Raw genomic sequence first — 16103 nt, forward strand, 5'->3', positions numbered from 1 at the left:
TGATTCTTTGTGTTTAAACTTCTATTTCTTGCATATTTTGATTGATTCTATGAGTCTCCTACATCTTTAACTCGTCTATGTTGAAAGCCCTAATTTTTTAGGGTTCCTCGTTTGGTTCTATGTGTCATCATGACTGACTGGTTCCTGTTTTTGAGTTTCTGTGATTTCTCGTGACTATCTTTCCTTGATATGATCCTAATAAGTTTCTTAGCCTAACTTAAACTGATTCCATGTGCTTGTGTCCATCTTGACTATTCAAGACTTGCCTTTTTATCATTGAATCAGTATTGTTTGACTCTCATATTTGCTAGAGTTGTATGTCGACTCTTGACTATCCATGTCTTACTTTATTTATATGCTAAATACTAACTCTTTCCATGACTTTTTCTTTGATTGATTCTGAATTCCTTGTTTCTTGGTTTAATTTGAAAACATTCCTTTAAAACCTTCGATTCTTACCTTCCTACTCAATATGATCGATTTGCTTGCCTAAATTAACTTTCCCTTACCTTGTCTACATTGTTACTTGATTCTTACCGACTATCTTCTTAATTAGAATTTTCTGAACTTGGCCCGAATTGCTTACCCTATACCTACTGTATTTGAAGTCTGTCCTTATTGGTCGTACATTGATTTTTTCCTTATTTGTTATTTAACTCCTTAATTAAAGGGAAGTAATTACACTGATTAGTACATAGTTCCATAATTGTTGTTGAACTATGATTCTTGCCTTATTTTATACCTATTTTCAAACTGTAAGTACCCTACTCTTTCATTAACACAACACACAAACACATTGGTTCAAAACTCTCTCACACTCAAAACTTTTCTACTCTCTCTCTCTCTCTTTGGTTACTTGCTATTATTCTGAGTTAGCCGACTGCAAGCCAAGGCTAACTATTTTGCTATCATATTCCTCACTTTGTGTTTACTATCTCTCTACTGGTATGTTCTGATTTCAATTCAAGTATCAAAACCAATATGTTTCTTTTACTACTTCAGCTTATCATGTTTCTATTTGTTTCTATCTATGGTTCTGTTATTCAACATGCAATTGACATGTTTACATTACTGCTTTATCTAGCATGCTACTTTAACCTTCTTAGGGCCTTTCAAAATGTGTTATACCCCCCCCCCCAGTAGTCTGTCTCAACATGAATCTACCATATTTTGAATGATTGTCTACTTGTTATCCAGTTTTGATATGGAAGTTGATCTGTCACTTTAAATGGCTGATTCTATGATTGTTTCTGAAACACCTACTGTGTTGGTACCAATAGCTATCCTCTAATCCCTTAAACCCCACAAGAACTGCTATGCTCCTGTATACTATGTGCTCTATGTGTCCCCAATTCCCATTCTCTGTGTGAAGGATTGTTATTTGAGTATTGCTGAACTTGTTTGACTGACATGCTATTTGTTTAATTACACCACTATTTTCAAAAGTTGTTTTACTAAACAACTCTCTTATTTACAAAATTATTTCAACTAAGTCTCTTTTTACACTGCTTTCCTGCTAAAACTTTTTCAAACTACGTCAAGCACTCTCATTTTACTCCTAAGTCCCTAGGTTCTGCCCCCTCAAGTGTGTATACTGCCTTGGGATCCTTCTGAGATTCCTCTGAACTATGGCACATTGAGGCTGGCCTTTCCATACTACACTTACTCAACCCCTGTTATGGAAAGTCTATGTGTGAGCACTGCCCGGGATCCTTGATATCCTTAGGGAACTCTGACGCACCTAGATAATGATATTGTTTATGGAATTTGGCATTTGAGGCTATTGGAGGCTTGGGAAAACCATTTGGGCCTGTGACAGGCACCTTATAGTATAACTTCTTCTTTTATTTTATCTATTTATATAATTCATTCATTTGGTTTGTAATAACTATTTGTAAATGAATATTGGGGTGATTAGTGAAAAGGGGTGGGTAGTTACATGCATGTGGGGTAATGTGGGTAGAAACCATGCCTGTAGGATTTTATACTTGCTATGTCTGTCTTACCATGCTAGAAATCATGCCTATAATGTTTAAGTGGTTCCAACAATAGAAATCATGTCTATAGGTTCTAAAAATATCAACTTCACAAGTAGATATCATGCCTATAGAATGTGATCAAGTTCAGTTTCTGTTACAACAGATACTTATGTTTGTTTTCATTGGATATCATGCCTATAAGTTTCAAACACCATTTTTTTAACAATTAGATACCATGTTTATAGGGAACAAAAATCCGAAATTCTACCTATAGAATAAAAATTAATAAGTCAGTCCAATTCATGTTAGTTTACTTCGAAACTGGCCTAATCAATGGTCTGTTTGCCTTAAATGAATTCTTTCAAATACTGCCTTCACTATCACTAGACAGTATGCCTATAGGAACTCAAGAGTTCGTTTTAAAACTGTTCACTGCTTTACTATATCAACGTAGTTATGCTCCTAGGATATCACTGTTCTGCGTTAGGCAAGCCTATAGGCGTTTTCAAATCCTGCAACTCTGAAATTGTTTCTGCTACTTAAAGTATTTCGGATTTAACGGGTTTAATTAGTAGGTAAGTCAAATAAGATCCTTCATATATTGGCCTAATTCAGTACTTTATAACTCCTGCTCGCTTAGATATCATGTTCTAGGATTTGTTCTCTTTGAATGTTGTTTGAAGACGTGCATTTATGTAGTATGTTTGAGGAGGTAACTGTGAGCCTCTAGTTTGCTTTATATGCAGTCCTAAAATACCTCCTAGAATTTTCTCCTGTTAAAACACCTTAGGGGTTGTCTAGAATTGCGCAGCTTTAGAGGTCCTAAAATACCTCCAGGACCACAAGGAAGGGATGGGTGGTGCACCCATAGGACATTGTCAAGGTTATTAGAACGCTTTAGGCTATGACCAAGGGGAGGGACTTGGGTAGAACGGGATATGATGACTACGCGCTAATGTCACATGTAGCCCCTCACTGGGGAGTGTTTACCGGGCATTGCGTGGGGTGATCCTGTAGGCTAACCAATCTAGGACCCCTCTTCCCAAATCCCCTTTGCTTAAAAACTTTACTTTTTATGCACACAACTTGTTCAAATTCTGTGTCTTATTATTTGAGTCATACAATGCCCAATATGCTTTAAGTTCGGCCGGGACCCACAGTTGTGGACCAAGAGGGGTGCCTAACACCTTCCCCTCAAGATTATTTGGAGCCCTTATCCTAAATCTCTGGTAATGCAGACCATTCCAAGAGTTAATCGCTCTAGGTGCCCTAACGCACCATAATTCCTTAGGTGGCGACTCTTCAAAATACCCAATTCCCAAAAGGAAATTAGTTATTACCCCCCCCCCCATAAATGTCAAAACCCGGACCTTTCTTCCCGGTAAAAAAGGGAGGGGAAAAAGAGGGCGCGACAGCATGGCGACTCTGCTGGGGATACCTTTAGGCTCTTACCATACCAAACTTATCTTTTTATGAATTAGTCCAAGCATGCTTTATCCCGTACCCTTCTCCCTTATTTGAATTTAACTGTTCGTTTTCTTTTAAGCATTTATGGTTCTTTATCCCTGAAACTGACTTGTCTCTTCGTTTTCTTTTTCCTGTAACTATCGTTCAATTATTTAAATATTGTATTTATTTTCCTACATGCAAATACTTGACTACGTGTTATTAATTGCTACATAAATCATGCTCCACATCATATTCCACTCATGCGTATCAAATTTTATAGCAACGCTTAAATGAGTCTTTGCGTTCTTCCAATTTACCACCCTTAAATTTGGAAAGGATTATTTGCAGTAAAACCAGTCGATCAGTGGTGCAGTCGACGGTTCCGTGTCTTCCCCCTCAAGTTGTCCACTTGAGGGTACCAGTCTAAAATCCCATAGTAGCCTTACTCTGGTCAATATTGTGCACACATCATGGTCAAACCTAATCGGATCAATATGTTGTCCACATAATGATCCTTTAAGATAAGCCTTATCCAAAAGTCCATCGGGTTTTCCATAATCCCAACGGATACAATCATGTTCTATGCATTAATTTGGAGAACTAAATGACGATATGCTGATCGTAAATGTATAAATAGTCGAGTCTGGTGGGGGTAAGGCCTAACCCTTTTGTTTTGTAGAAAATGAGGCACGAGGTCCCCAGATTCGGTATGGTTAGCAACATCCCACCACTGCTGCTAGATTGGTGGGAGGACCTTTCCTCAAGTGACAAGAAACATGTGAGAAAGTACCTGGATAACTTGCCTTTCTTGCTGGATATTGAGCCAAACAACAAGTTGATCGAGGCTGCCACATTATTTTGGGATAGTGAAAGGGCTGTGTTTCGTTTTGGCGACATAGAAATGACACCGCTTCTAGAGAAAATTGGAGGGCTTGCGGGATTGACTTGGGATAGTCCCGGGCTATTGTTACCAGAAAACTGTACTGCAGGGGATTTTTAAAGATGATGGGGCTGAAGAAGAATGTCGACCTAGTATTCTTGAAGGAATCTTAAATACCTTTTGAATACCTATATGAGAAAGTATGGCTATAGCAAGTCTTTCTGTACCTACCATGATGAGATCTCTCTCACTTCTCTAGGTCACATCCACCGCATAGTGTTAGTATTCATTGTATGCTTCTTAGGCCTGATAGAGTTCCCAATGAAAAAGGGAAGAATCCATACTAGGTTGGCCATGGTCGCTAAGACTTTGATGGAAGGGATTAATGGACAGACATATGCTATAGTCCCCATGATCATAGCCGACATCTACAGGGCTCTGGAGTGCTGTCAAAGAGGGGTCAAGCATTTCGAGGGTTGTAACTTGTTGCTGCAGTTATGGTTGTTGGAGCATTTCTAAAAGGGTCACTATCGCCAAGAATTTCCGCGAAGGGTTTGGAACGACCATATTGCCTTCCATCACCCCAAGAGGATGACTTACATTCCAGATAGATTTGCTCACCCAGAAAGTGCCAAAGAATGGGTAGAGTTTTTCGACAATCTAACCATGGAACAGGTGCAATGGATGTTTGAATGGTTCTGAATAGACAAATTCATCATCAGATCCAGGGATGCTCCACACTTAGTGCTGATCAGGTTGAGAGGGATATACCCATATGTCCCTATACAAGTTATAAGGCAAGCAAGTAGAAAACAGGTTGTACTAAGGGTTGTCAAGATGAGTCAATTCAGGGCAGACTTTCAAGACGATGACGTCCCTTACAAGTGTCAAGCTCAGCACATGTGGCACTATAAAATCATTGTGAAGAAGAACACCATTGAGCCAGACAGGTATCATGCAGGGTGCGAGCCTCTCTACCTGGCATGGTTAGAGGATAATCTGAAAGGAATGGTGATACCAGGGGCCGGTCGAGGGAATAGAATCATAGATGAAGAAGCTGAAGCTCAAGTCAAATACAACCGATTGCGCAAGAGGGTCCACGACTCTGATAATGAACATCGGGAAATACATGAGAGGAATGTGAGATTAATCGAGGAATGGAAAGAAATGGCAGTTACTTCCAACAGGAAACTGGAATATCTGGAGCGAGGAATCATGGAGCTGGAAGGTAAAGTCATAAAGAGGATTGAAAATTGCCAGAACGCTGAAGGAGCTAAAGGAGGACATCTGGCTAGAGCCTACTTGCTGTTGGGGCTACATAAGCTAGGGGATCTATATGATGGAGTCCGGAAGATCGAATCTGGGGAAGGTCCTTATGGGACCAAATAGGCTAGACTTATTTGCTTTTTCCTAAAATGTAATAAGGCCAGATACCAGTAGCGGCTTATTTTTTATCATCTTAGTGTCGTTTTGGGATTTGTCTATTTTTATATTATCAAATAAAAAATTTATTAGAATTAAAAGTTTTCCAAATTTATTTGTCGCTAGGCCTACCTCGGGCACAACGAGGTTCCCAAAGTAGGGCACGAATTTATATTTCCGCAATATGTGTTTAAATACTGCAAACATTTCAGGATCCTCACTGACTTGTTACCTTTTGTTTTTGCTTATTTTTCATTATTCACATCCCCTAAAACCTATTTTCAAATGTAAGGCTCACGCGGCGATATAAGGAAAGATTGTGATTGAAAATGAGGAATGTGAATAAGAGGCGGTACCTCGGTTGTGATTCTTGATTATACGAGGCGGTACCTCGGTTTGTTTTCACTATACACGAGGCAATACCTCATTGTGTTTCTTGCTGTTTGTTTCATGTTTCAAAGCATTGCAGAAGGAATATTTCTTGTTGCTTCGATCTTTATTATTCTAGAAGTTGTAGTCCGTATAGGATCCTCGTAGCAATTTAGTTGCTTCTTTTATGTTATTTCTATTGTTAACTTACGGTACTAGTTCTTGCTATTATCTTATTCTATAACAGTTATTCTTCACTTTTCGTTACTTATCCGTACTACATTTTTATACTGTCTATTTCATATCCTAATAGGTATCTTCACCTGGCCTCGTCACTACTTTACTGACATTAGGCTTGATACTTAATAGGTACTGTTGAGACCAAAAACACTCATGCTACTATACGTTGTCGTCAAGTAATAGAGTAGTGAGTAGAGTATCGTTCCCACGAATACTTATGATTAACTTTTGGCTGGGTCAAACTCCAACAGCTTATCGATTCAAGAGATTTCTCACAAAATATGTAATTGACTAATTTACTACCTAAAAATTATCGTGCAACGAAATAACTAAAAATCAACCACAACACTTATGTAATTTCGGATAATAATCAGTAGGAGAGGATATTCCAGGATCATAGGCTAGTTAACAATAATGTTGCATTCTTGGCTTAAATGACTAATTGGTTTATCTGGATTATTGATTGGCATGGTTGATATTACTCATAAAAATATGTCGAGTTCTTACCTGCCTATTCAAGCTAACTTAATGCCTACATGTCTATGGAATTAAGATTAACAAGAATGCATTTATACTTCCTGTATTTCAACCAAGCAAGGCAATTAGGTATATTTCTATTCTAATTGCGAATCTGTTCCCCGATCTCCGGGTTCAAGAACTTGCTCTATTTAAATCTATATGCAATCTAGAATTCTCACTTTCTAGTTCAACTCTAGATTTGTAGATAGTATTTCATTGTTAGCTACTCAGCAAAATAATTAAAAACAGAAATAAATAAACAACCCAATATGATAAACCCCAACTCATCAAATTAAACTTCAAACATCACATTCATGTGGCACCCATGACCCCAGAATATTAGGGTTTTGAGACACTCATGTTCATACAATCATAAAAAATAATGTTTTTTTTTTACATAAAATCAATGAATACTAGAAAAAAATAGAAGAATTGATCAAATCCGTGCTCCCGAGTGTTCCGTACTTTTCTTTTCTTCTCAAAGTTTTGTACTCACCTCAAAGTCATGTTTTTGGTGTATTTATACCGTGTAGAAACTAACCAGGATGAAGATACCCTTTCCAAGCCGAAGTAGGAAACTACTCTGCGATTTTTTTTAATTATTTAAAATTGTCGCGTCGCTGGGTACGGCGCACCACATCAGAGATCCATTTGGCTTGGCGCGGCACCGCATGCGGCATGCTAGGCCATTTTTCACAAATTCCACCTCGTTTTCGATATTTAGCTCACGAGTTGCACCTCGACTCTATTATGTACTTATTTTATGTCCAATTCATGCTTGTACCTGCCAAACACGTCCCACAACTCCTGAACTCTAATAATCGTAAACTATAATTATCTAAAATATTCTAAAAAAAAGAAGAAAAAAAAAGAAAAAAAGGTTAGAAGCATTAATAATTGGTTTGTCTTCCAACAAGCGTCTGATTTAACGTCGCGGCATGACTCAACACGTTTTCAAGCATCGGCCAAGTCCACGTATTGCGACGTGCAATGTCACCACCCCAATAATGTTTTATTCTATGCCCATTTACCAAGAAGGTACCACATGAGCTCGTATCACGCAATTCCACTGCTTCATGAAGCCTCACACTTACCACAATGAAAAGACCTGACCATCGAGAATTAATCTTTCCGGGGAAAAGCTTCAACCTCGAATTTAACAAGAGAACTTCTTTACCTAGCTCAAACTCGCGATGTTGGATGTGCTTTTCATGCCACCTCTTGGTCTTTTCTTTATACAATTTGACATTTTCATACGCATGCAATCGAAACTCATCAAGCTCATTAAGTTGTAGCAATCTTTTTTCAACGGCTATGTCCATATCCATATTTAACTTTTTAATCGCCCAATAGGCTTTGTGTTCAAGTTTGACGGGCAAGTGGCATACCTTCCCATAAACCAACTTATACGGAGAAGTACCTATATATGGAGGTCTTGTATGCAGTTCGATATGCCCCCATAATGTGTCGTCCAGCTTTCCGACCCAGTCCTTCCTATTTTTATTTACTATTTTCTCCAGAATCTGCTTCACCTCTCTGTCTGACACTTCCACTTGACCACTCATTTGGGGGTGATAAGCGGTGGCAACCTTGTGCTTAACTCCATACTTGGCTAGAACTTTATTCAACAATTTGCTATAGAAGTGAGTTCCTTTATCACTTATACCGTGTAGAAACAAACATGGACGAAGATACCCTTTCAAAGCCGAAGTAGGAAACTACTCTGCGATAGGGGTGGGCATAATACCGGCTGAACCGAAAAAACTGGTCGAATCGTAAATTCCAATTTTCAATATCAGTTTAATCAGTTATTCGGTCGGTGTACGATTTATAAATTAGTAAATTTTGGTATTCAGTGCAGTTAACGTTTTTAGCGTTTCGGTTTTTGGTTAAACCGAAAAAACCGAAGTTTGCAGCGTACAATACAACCGAAGGGATAGTTATTAGTTAGGTGTTGGTTTGTCGGGGGAATTCTTCATTCTTTGCCTCCCCATTTTTGTGACTCTCTTTTCTATAGCAGAGTGTGCGATTTTTGTACACTCGTGCCGCGCTTGTGGGGATCATCAGCGAGCATGTATTTTTTCCTATCAGGCACATTTTACACTGTCGCATCGCGCCCTGCGGCGCCCCATGCGGCACGATAGTGTTATTTTCATAAAGTAAAATTGTTTCATCCTCTTTAGACATCCAGACTTGGTACACGACCTTCGAACACGATCTCGGCTTAACTTATTGGACTTTTACTTAGACTTCAAAGCTCAAAATTGATCGATTCAGCTCTGAATTAACCTTTTGGCTCGAAATCACTTCCTTTAAGGCATAAAACACATACTAAGTGTAATTTACTATTATTTAAGCACAAACACATGTAAAATGCAGTAATTAGAGTGCAATACTACGGCTAAAATATGAGTTTCTAGCCTACCATCAGGTACCATTGTGTTGTACTCATACTATGCTTCTGCACATATTTTTTGTGCAGATTCAGGTATGTCAGCTCGTGCCGATCGGTAGAGATTTCTTGCTTGCTGCTTTTACCGGAGACTTCAAGGTATGCCTGCTCGGCGTCTGCAGGCTCGGAGTCTCCTTCCCTTATTCTCGGTTACTGTTGTATTTTCTCGCAAACAGTGATGTATCAAATGTTTTAGTTATTACATAGTGCTTATGACTCTATTCCACAGTTCTTGGGGATTGTATGGTTGAGACTTTGCTTTTAGTAGTTATATGAGTTATTCAAACTGGGTGGAGTATTTTGTTATTTACATCTGTTTAATTGTTGTTAAATATTAGGCTTACCTAATCGTAGAGATAAAGGGCAAGAAAAAAAAGAAGATAAATATTTAGAAATCTCAATATAGGATTGCATAAAAGCATGATAGATAACCACTTTGCGGTAACCCAAAAAGAGGAGAAGTTTTATTTTGTGTCTCATACAATTGACACTAGTTGTATGAGACTCCTTTTTGTCTGACAAATTTGTGGACCTCAATCTTATATTTCTGGGTCCACAGAAATCTGAGTCCACAAAGCTGTGAAACAAAAAAATTGTCTTATACAACTAGTATCAATTGCATGAGACGCAAAATTAAGAAGGATTTTCAGAATATTCCCTAATGAGTACCCTAGGGATTAATGTAGTCAATCAGTCAGAATTACATATTGAAAGATTGTAGGAATACTTGTTTTTGCAATTCTTTATTAGAGAAAAAAACAGAAATAAAAAAGACACGTTCTGATGACTGAGGTATGTGTGAACAGCCCGGACTTGTGTGCATGTGTATTATTGCTGCAGATGATGCATAGTACAATTTGATATAATAATAATAACAATAATAAATCACGAGTTTTAAAGAAGGAAATTAGAAATTTATTTCTCAATATAGTTGGCTGATGAAGAAGGTAAAAATGAAGTATTGGATACTAATGATAGTTAGATTTTGGCATAAGGGATATCTACAAAAAATAACAGCCATTTTAACTCCATGGGGCAAGAAAAAAATTCACAGGTATGGTCTTGATGGGAAATAAGCCAAAAATGTGGGATCATCCTTATAATGTCCCAACTACCAAATTTGTTCAACATTTCTATCCATTTTGAGGACAGTTAGAACAAAATAAAATTCAAAGGATTTAGTGACAGTTAGAACAAAATAAAATTCAAAGGATTTAGTTAGACTCAACCTAACAAGTTTCTTTCTTGTATCCATTAAGGTATGTGAGATCAATTAGAATGAAATTTGATCTCAGGATATTTCAAGTTTATGAAATGAATTCAACTTTCCTTCGTATGTGAAAGTATTGTTTTTAATTACTTCATTTACACTTTAATCTTTACAATTTGTAATTTATGATTGACAAAACAAAAATAAGAAAAAGAAGAACCTAGTTTAGATATATAAATATTATGCGACACTCAATGAGTCAAAAACTCAAAATAATGAATTTAAAGTAAAGGTCACTAGACAAATGTAAAAAAAAAAAATATTGTCACATCGACTCAATGTGACAATATGAAATCAATTTGAATCCTTGGAGATTGTACGAAAACATTACCCTATGACATGTTATTTTTGATGGGTCCACATTGCAAGTTACAATAAATATTAGCGTAAATTAAAGATTAGCCTTAACCCTTTTATGAATGACTGGATCACAAGGAAAATATGCTTAATTAACAGAATTGCTTATTAAAGTATCATGTTGGAGGAGAAGGTGAGCTAATCCATCATGACTATGTCTCATAAACCTTCATTATTCTAAACTGTCATTAATTATGCTGAGTAAGCATGATTAGGTACTTACCTTGCATATAAGTATGTTAGTAGTACATTTTTGGAAATCATTCCGTTAAAGCTACCTCTGCTGTAAAACTCCTTTATGGTTTTCGCTAATTAATGCATGTGTCGTCGTTTTCTTTTCTTTATAATTAGAAGTGGACTTAGTTATAACACATAGTTATTGTCAGATACCTACCAAAGTGTTGTTTATGCGTAAAGCAAAATGCATCTTTGAAAGCAATCTTCGTTTCCTTCTCGTTTTTTCCTACTATTTAATCACAATACATATTGCAATATTTTGTACATCCTATCTGTGCAATGAACTCTGCAACAAAAAAAGGAATTGCAGTTTACTTACCTCCCAAACCCCCAAACTGGAAAAAGAAACTTAATAATGAAAGTGAAACAAACAAAAACACTCACTTCATATATACTTACAAGTGGATACATTTTGTATACAACTAGATAACTCTGCCTTCCAAAATAATAAACAAACCTCATATGATGAAATGATGCAAAAGAAAAAGGATAAAGAAAAAGGAAGTTACTTACCCATCTATTCTTTACCCCCTAAAAATTCAAAAAATATAGAGTATTTTTTTTTTACTCCTAATTGTCTACAACTATAAAAATAAAAAAGACTTTTTGAGTACCTGACACTGGAGTCTTTGTTGGACCTCTCCAGCTTTGCAAGCCAGGCATTCTTTTCCCTTTGACAGCATGCAAAAGACTGGGTGGCTTCACCCTATACCTAGTCTACAAGCACATATATTCATCATCCCCCCTTTTGCCCAAAAAAGGTGGAGATTTTGACCCAACCCCACAAAAAACTGTTGGATTAACTTTTCAAAAATGGCATTAACCATTTCCAGGAGCTTCCCTCTCAATTAAGGGATTTCCTTTTGCTGAATTGCTTTCACCATGACTTCACATTTTTATCAGCTATTCGTAGATTGATCAATTGTCTCATTGATTTTTATTTTTTTCAAAGCAAAATAGCTGCCAGTATACTCCGAGATCATTCTCTGAAATTGGCAAAAAGAAAAAAAATGATTAAGTTAGACAATCTGGTAGAAATATATGATATTATTGAATCAAAGAGAAAATATAATTACCAAGTTATCTTCTTTGGCATGGTAATGGGACAAGAACTTGACTATAGTATGGTACCATCACTCAAGCTTCTTGCACGAAGCTCAACGTTCCTTAGATCACGAAGATGTTGTAGGATTTCCTGAAGAAGATCCATGCCTTTATCGCCTTTCTTCAACGAGCTTACACAGCTCTTTAGGAACTCCCTATCTGCCTCAAGGGCTTGTAGCCTTTCATGGAGATGATCCAACTCTTCTTCCACAGCTAGCTTCTTGTTCTCTAAATCAAAGTCATGAACCCCATTTAGTGTAGCATCTCCATTTTCATCACTCATTGAGTCAAATAGAGGAAGAAGTCTCTTTCCCTTGGCATTCACAATTCTTCTCTCATGAATATGATGATGTTTCCCATTAATTTCCTTCAAGTAACCATTGGCATGAGAATCTTCCTCTATATGGTTTCTATTATCTTGATATGAATCTTCCATCAGCCTAACATCCTCAAAATGTTTTGCATCTTCATCATCCAAGCTGACAAGTCTTTCCTCCAAAACCTTTAGCTGCTCAAGAATCGCCATTCTCTCTTCCTCGAAATCAGCCAATGATTCCTCCAAATTTATAACTGCACCAACAGGAGTGTTATGATTCATGCCTTGTTGGTGACAAAAAAAGCTATCATCTTCCTTTGCTTCTGGATTCAAATCAATAGAGAGTCCATCACTATCCTCAGAGGAGAATGTGCTACTGTCCTTGCTTCTCTTCAACATCCTCATCTTCTCCTTTGCCTCATATTCCAATAATTTTTTCCTATATGCTTCCAATTCTTTCTCTAACTCTTGCTTTTCCCTCTCCCTCTTCACCATAAGCTCATTCATTAGCTGCAAGGCTTCTTGATCGTACTCCGATTGTTCTTCCATCATTCTTTGGTATTGCAAAGCTTCCATCTGCATTGCTGCTTTCTCTTCTTGAAGCCTATTGATCATAGCCATTGTCTGACTTGCAGCCACAGCAGAAGCACTTCTCTCTTCTTCCAATTCTGTGTACAGAGAATGTACAGCCTTCCTCTCAGATTTTAATGCTGATTTCAGATGTTCGACTGTTGAAATTGTATCTCCACTCTCTAACTCGCTAACCACACTTCCATCCAGAGAATCTGAATCTTTCTTCTCAACAAGTAGAAATTTCTGATGGAAGCTATCAGTAGAAGTTGGTGTATCGGGAACTTTATTTTCTTCGGTCTCATTTAAGCTGGAACAGATTGAGGACGGGTTGTTCATCCTATGTCCGCTCAAATCAACTGATAATGTTCTCAATTCTACTTCTGTTTCTTGATATTCTTTATGACCTAATATGACACACAAAAGAGTTTTTAGTAACTTTGGAAAGCAGAAGCTTATGGGACAGGGTTTACTCCTCATTTTACTTCTTACAAAGAAATTATCGGAAATGAAAGAAACAACAGATTCCTTGCTGCAAAGAGAGTAACAAAATGTGGTTTTACAGTGTAAAGAAAGAAATCTGAACTTACCATGAACTTGTACTTGATGGAAATGAGCAGAATTTCTGGAAGGTTTTTCATGTATATATGAAGTAAGTGCTTCATCTGCTTGATCCAAATCAGGAATTTCAGTCCCAATTGACACTTCTCCATCAGTTTCATTGTTTGGCATTTCAGAAATTTCTTCTGAAACCAACAAAAAAAGGTCCTATATACTTGAAGTAACCAAAAATACTAAGTCATAGAAGATGAAGTGATAGATCTAGGTTTTGTAGTAAATACCTGGTGAAACATCTGAATTTTCCTCTTTCTCTTCTTCCCTTTCCTTAGCTGCAAGAATTTGAACTTGGCGATATCTAGATGTTTTTTGAGCATTTTCAGTCTTGGCAAGTTGTTCATAAACCTCCTGGCATTCTTTGGCATAGAAAACTAAATCATTCTCCATAGATTCAACAACTGCAAATTCAAGCTCCCTCTCATTCCCTCCCAAACAAACTGCAGCCTCCACTTCTATACTTGTATTCTCCAGAACTGCTTTAATGTCTTCCTTGACATCTTGATTTTCATCCTTCTCTTGACTTCTACTCTGATCTTCTTCTTCATTTGCTGAATGGATTAATTCGACGGGGACCAACATATGACCACTGCAATCAATGAAGAATTCCAGATGCTGAGGGGGAATTTCAAGAGCTAGATCCTCAATCTCACAAGCTTGAACACCTTCATCTTTCAACATCTTTTCGTTGTATTTCTCCTCAATGTATTCAGTCACTCCTTCAAGAATTAAATGTACATTTTCACCTTCCAACTTTTTAACATCAGAAGAAAGGAACTGATTGTCACCATTTTTCTCGATTTTATCTTCATCTCTCGCAGCATAATCTGATCTATTTTGATCCAAGTCATCACCTTTTTCGAAAAGATCATTAGCCTCAATGATCAAATTCCCTTTGTGTGTATATTCCAAATCATCCCAAGAAGGTTTGATCAACATATAAGGAGTTGAAAACTTGGTCTCCAAGCTCACACCGCAGCAAGAACAATTCAAAGCCACCTCACCACCATTTTCCAGTGTCATTTCCTTGCCATTTTCTATCATTTTAATGTCTTTCATCCATGGAAAAAAAGCGAAATTATCAGAAACCCCAAGAAAACCAGGGCGAGCGGACGAGCAATCCTCGCACGTATCTTGTGATTCAGCTAGCCTTTGATGCTTTGAGCAGAATCCCAATTTGGAAACCTCCGTGGCATGAGCCTCACAAAGAAGATCTCTATGTATGTTCCTGTTTTTTCCATGATCAAACAGATGATCAACTCGAGAACACCATAAACATGGTGGTTTTAGACCAAAATACTCTGCAAACTTGATGATCAGATAGGATAAAAGAGAGTTGAGAAGAAGTAGTACTATCAAAGTCCATTCCAAGACTGCATAAATCAGAATAAGAGTGATCTTGTTGGTGTTTCTGTATAACATGGTTGCAAACTTGTTAGCTCCCATTTTTTGTTGCTCTGCTCTTTCTACTATACACACAAAGGAAAATACGGAGATTGCACAAGAATGAGGGGTGAGGTGGTGGGTGTTGTTTGGGGCCGGGCAGAGGGGGGGGGGAGGAAGCTAAATCAAGAATCAATGGAAGATAATCTTGAGAGAGAGAGGGGGGGGGTTGTGTAGAGAGGGTTGGTGGGGTGTGGAGGAGAAAGAAAGGTAGGAAAAGGGTGGAAGTAGATGAAGAGGAGTTTTTTATTTTAGACTGAAAAAAAGGGCGGTTTGAATAATGAGAAAGGGAAAGCCAAAGGAGACTTGATGCTTTAGAAAAGAATTATAATGATGTGACGGAAGAGAGAAAAAGAAAATAAGGCAAATGATTTTTTTTACTAAAAGAAAGAAGTAATGCCTAATTATTTAAGAAATTTGGGAGCCTTGTTAATTCTGAACAAGTTTAGTTGTCACACAATTACACATTCAACGGTTAACATATTTGCTGAATCCTTCTTCGCGTTATGCTTCGGTTAACTGATCTAATGAGTAATGCCTAATTATTGCTTCACATTCACCGAACCATGAAGTCCTTTGCCTAAATTTCGTTTACCTTTTTTACCCCTCAAAAACTAATTTTACATAGGATAAAATTATAATTTAATTATATTTCTGATATTTAGTATTTTAAAATCAATTAAAATTTTAATTATTAAATGTTATCTTATTTGAATTTTGTAAATATTTCTAATATGTAGGAATAAAAACTATTAGAAATTACAATGCAACTGAAACCGTTGGTCACACACGAGTTTGAATAATGATCACACATAGGTAAAATCTATTTAATAGATATTTATAAAGTTATTAAACTTGGCACGTGTTTGGCCAAGTTTTTG

At 37.1% G+C, this 16103-nt stretch overlaps 2 protein-coding genes across 3 annotated transcripts; both read right to left on the reverse strand.

The window, feature by feature from the left end:
- Window positions 1–7748: 7748 nt before the first annotated feature.
- Window positions 7749–8423, reverse strand: LOC104226026 (uncharacterized). Its single transcript, XM_009777916.2, has one exon. The coding sequence runs from the start codon at window positions 8421–8423 to the stop codon at window positions 7749–7751; it is 675 nt and encodes a 224-aa protein (XP_009776218.2).
- Window positions 8424–11536: 3113 nt separating this feature from the next.
- On the reverse strand, window positions 11537–15484 carry LOC104226025 (myosin-binding protein 2-like). 2 transcript variants are annotated; one of them, XM_009777915.2, is made up of 4 exons: window positions 14007–15484; window positions 13755–13907; window positions 12251–13571; window positions 11537–12160 (listed from the first exon to the last, which is right to left on the reverse strand). In XM_009777915.2, exons 1-3 carry the CDS (start codon window positions 15223–15225, stop codon window positions 12292–12294), a joined length of 2652 nt encoding a protein of 883 aa, XP_009776217.1. In that variant the 5' UTR covers window positions 15226–15484; the 3' UTR covers window positions 11537–12160; window positions 12251–12291. The 2 variants fall into 2 exon arrangements, with proteins under 2 accessions (XP_009776217.1, XP_009776216.1); XM_009777914.2 differs by having other exon boundaries at window positions 13755–13910.
- Window positions 15485–16103: the final 619 nt, after the last annotated feature.

The sequence above is a fragment of the Nicotiana sylvestris genome, chromosome 8 (genome assembly GCF_000393655.2).
Source record: "Nicotiana sylvestris chromosome 8, ASM39365v2, whole genome shotgun sequence".
NCBI lineage: Eukaryota > Viridiplantae > Streptophyta > Magnoliopsida > Solanales > Solanaceae > Nicotiana > Nicotiana sylvestris.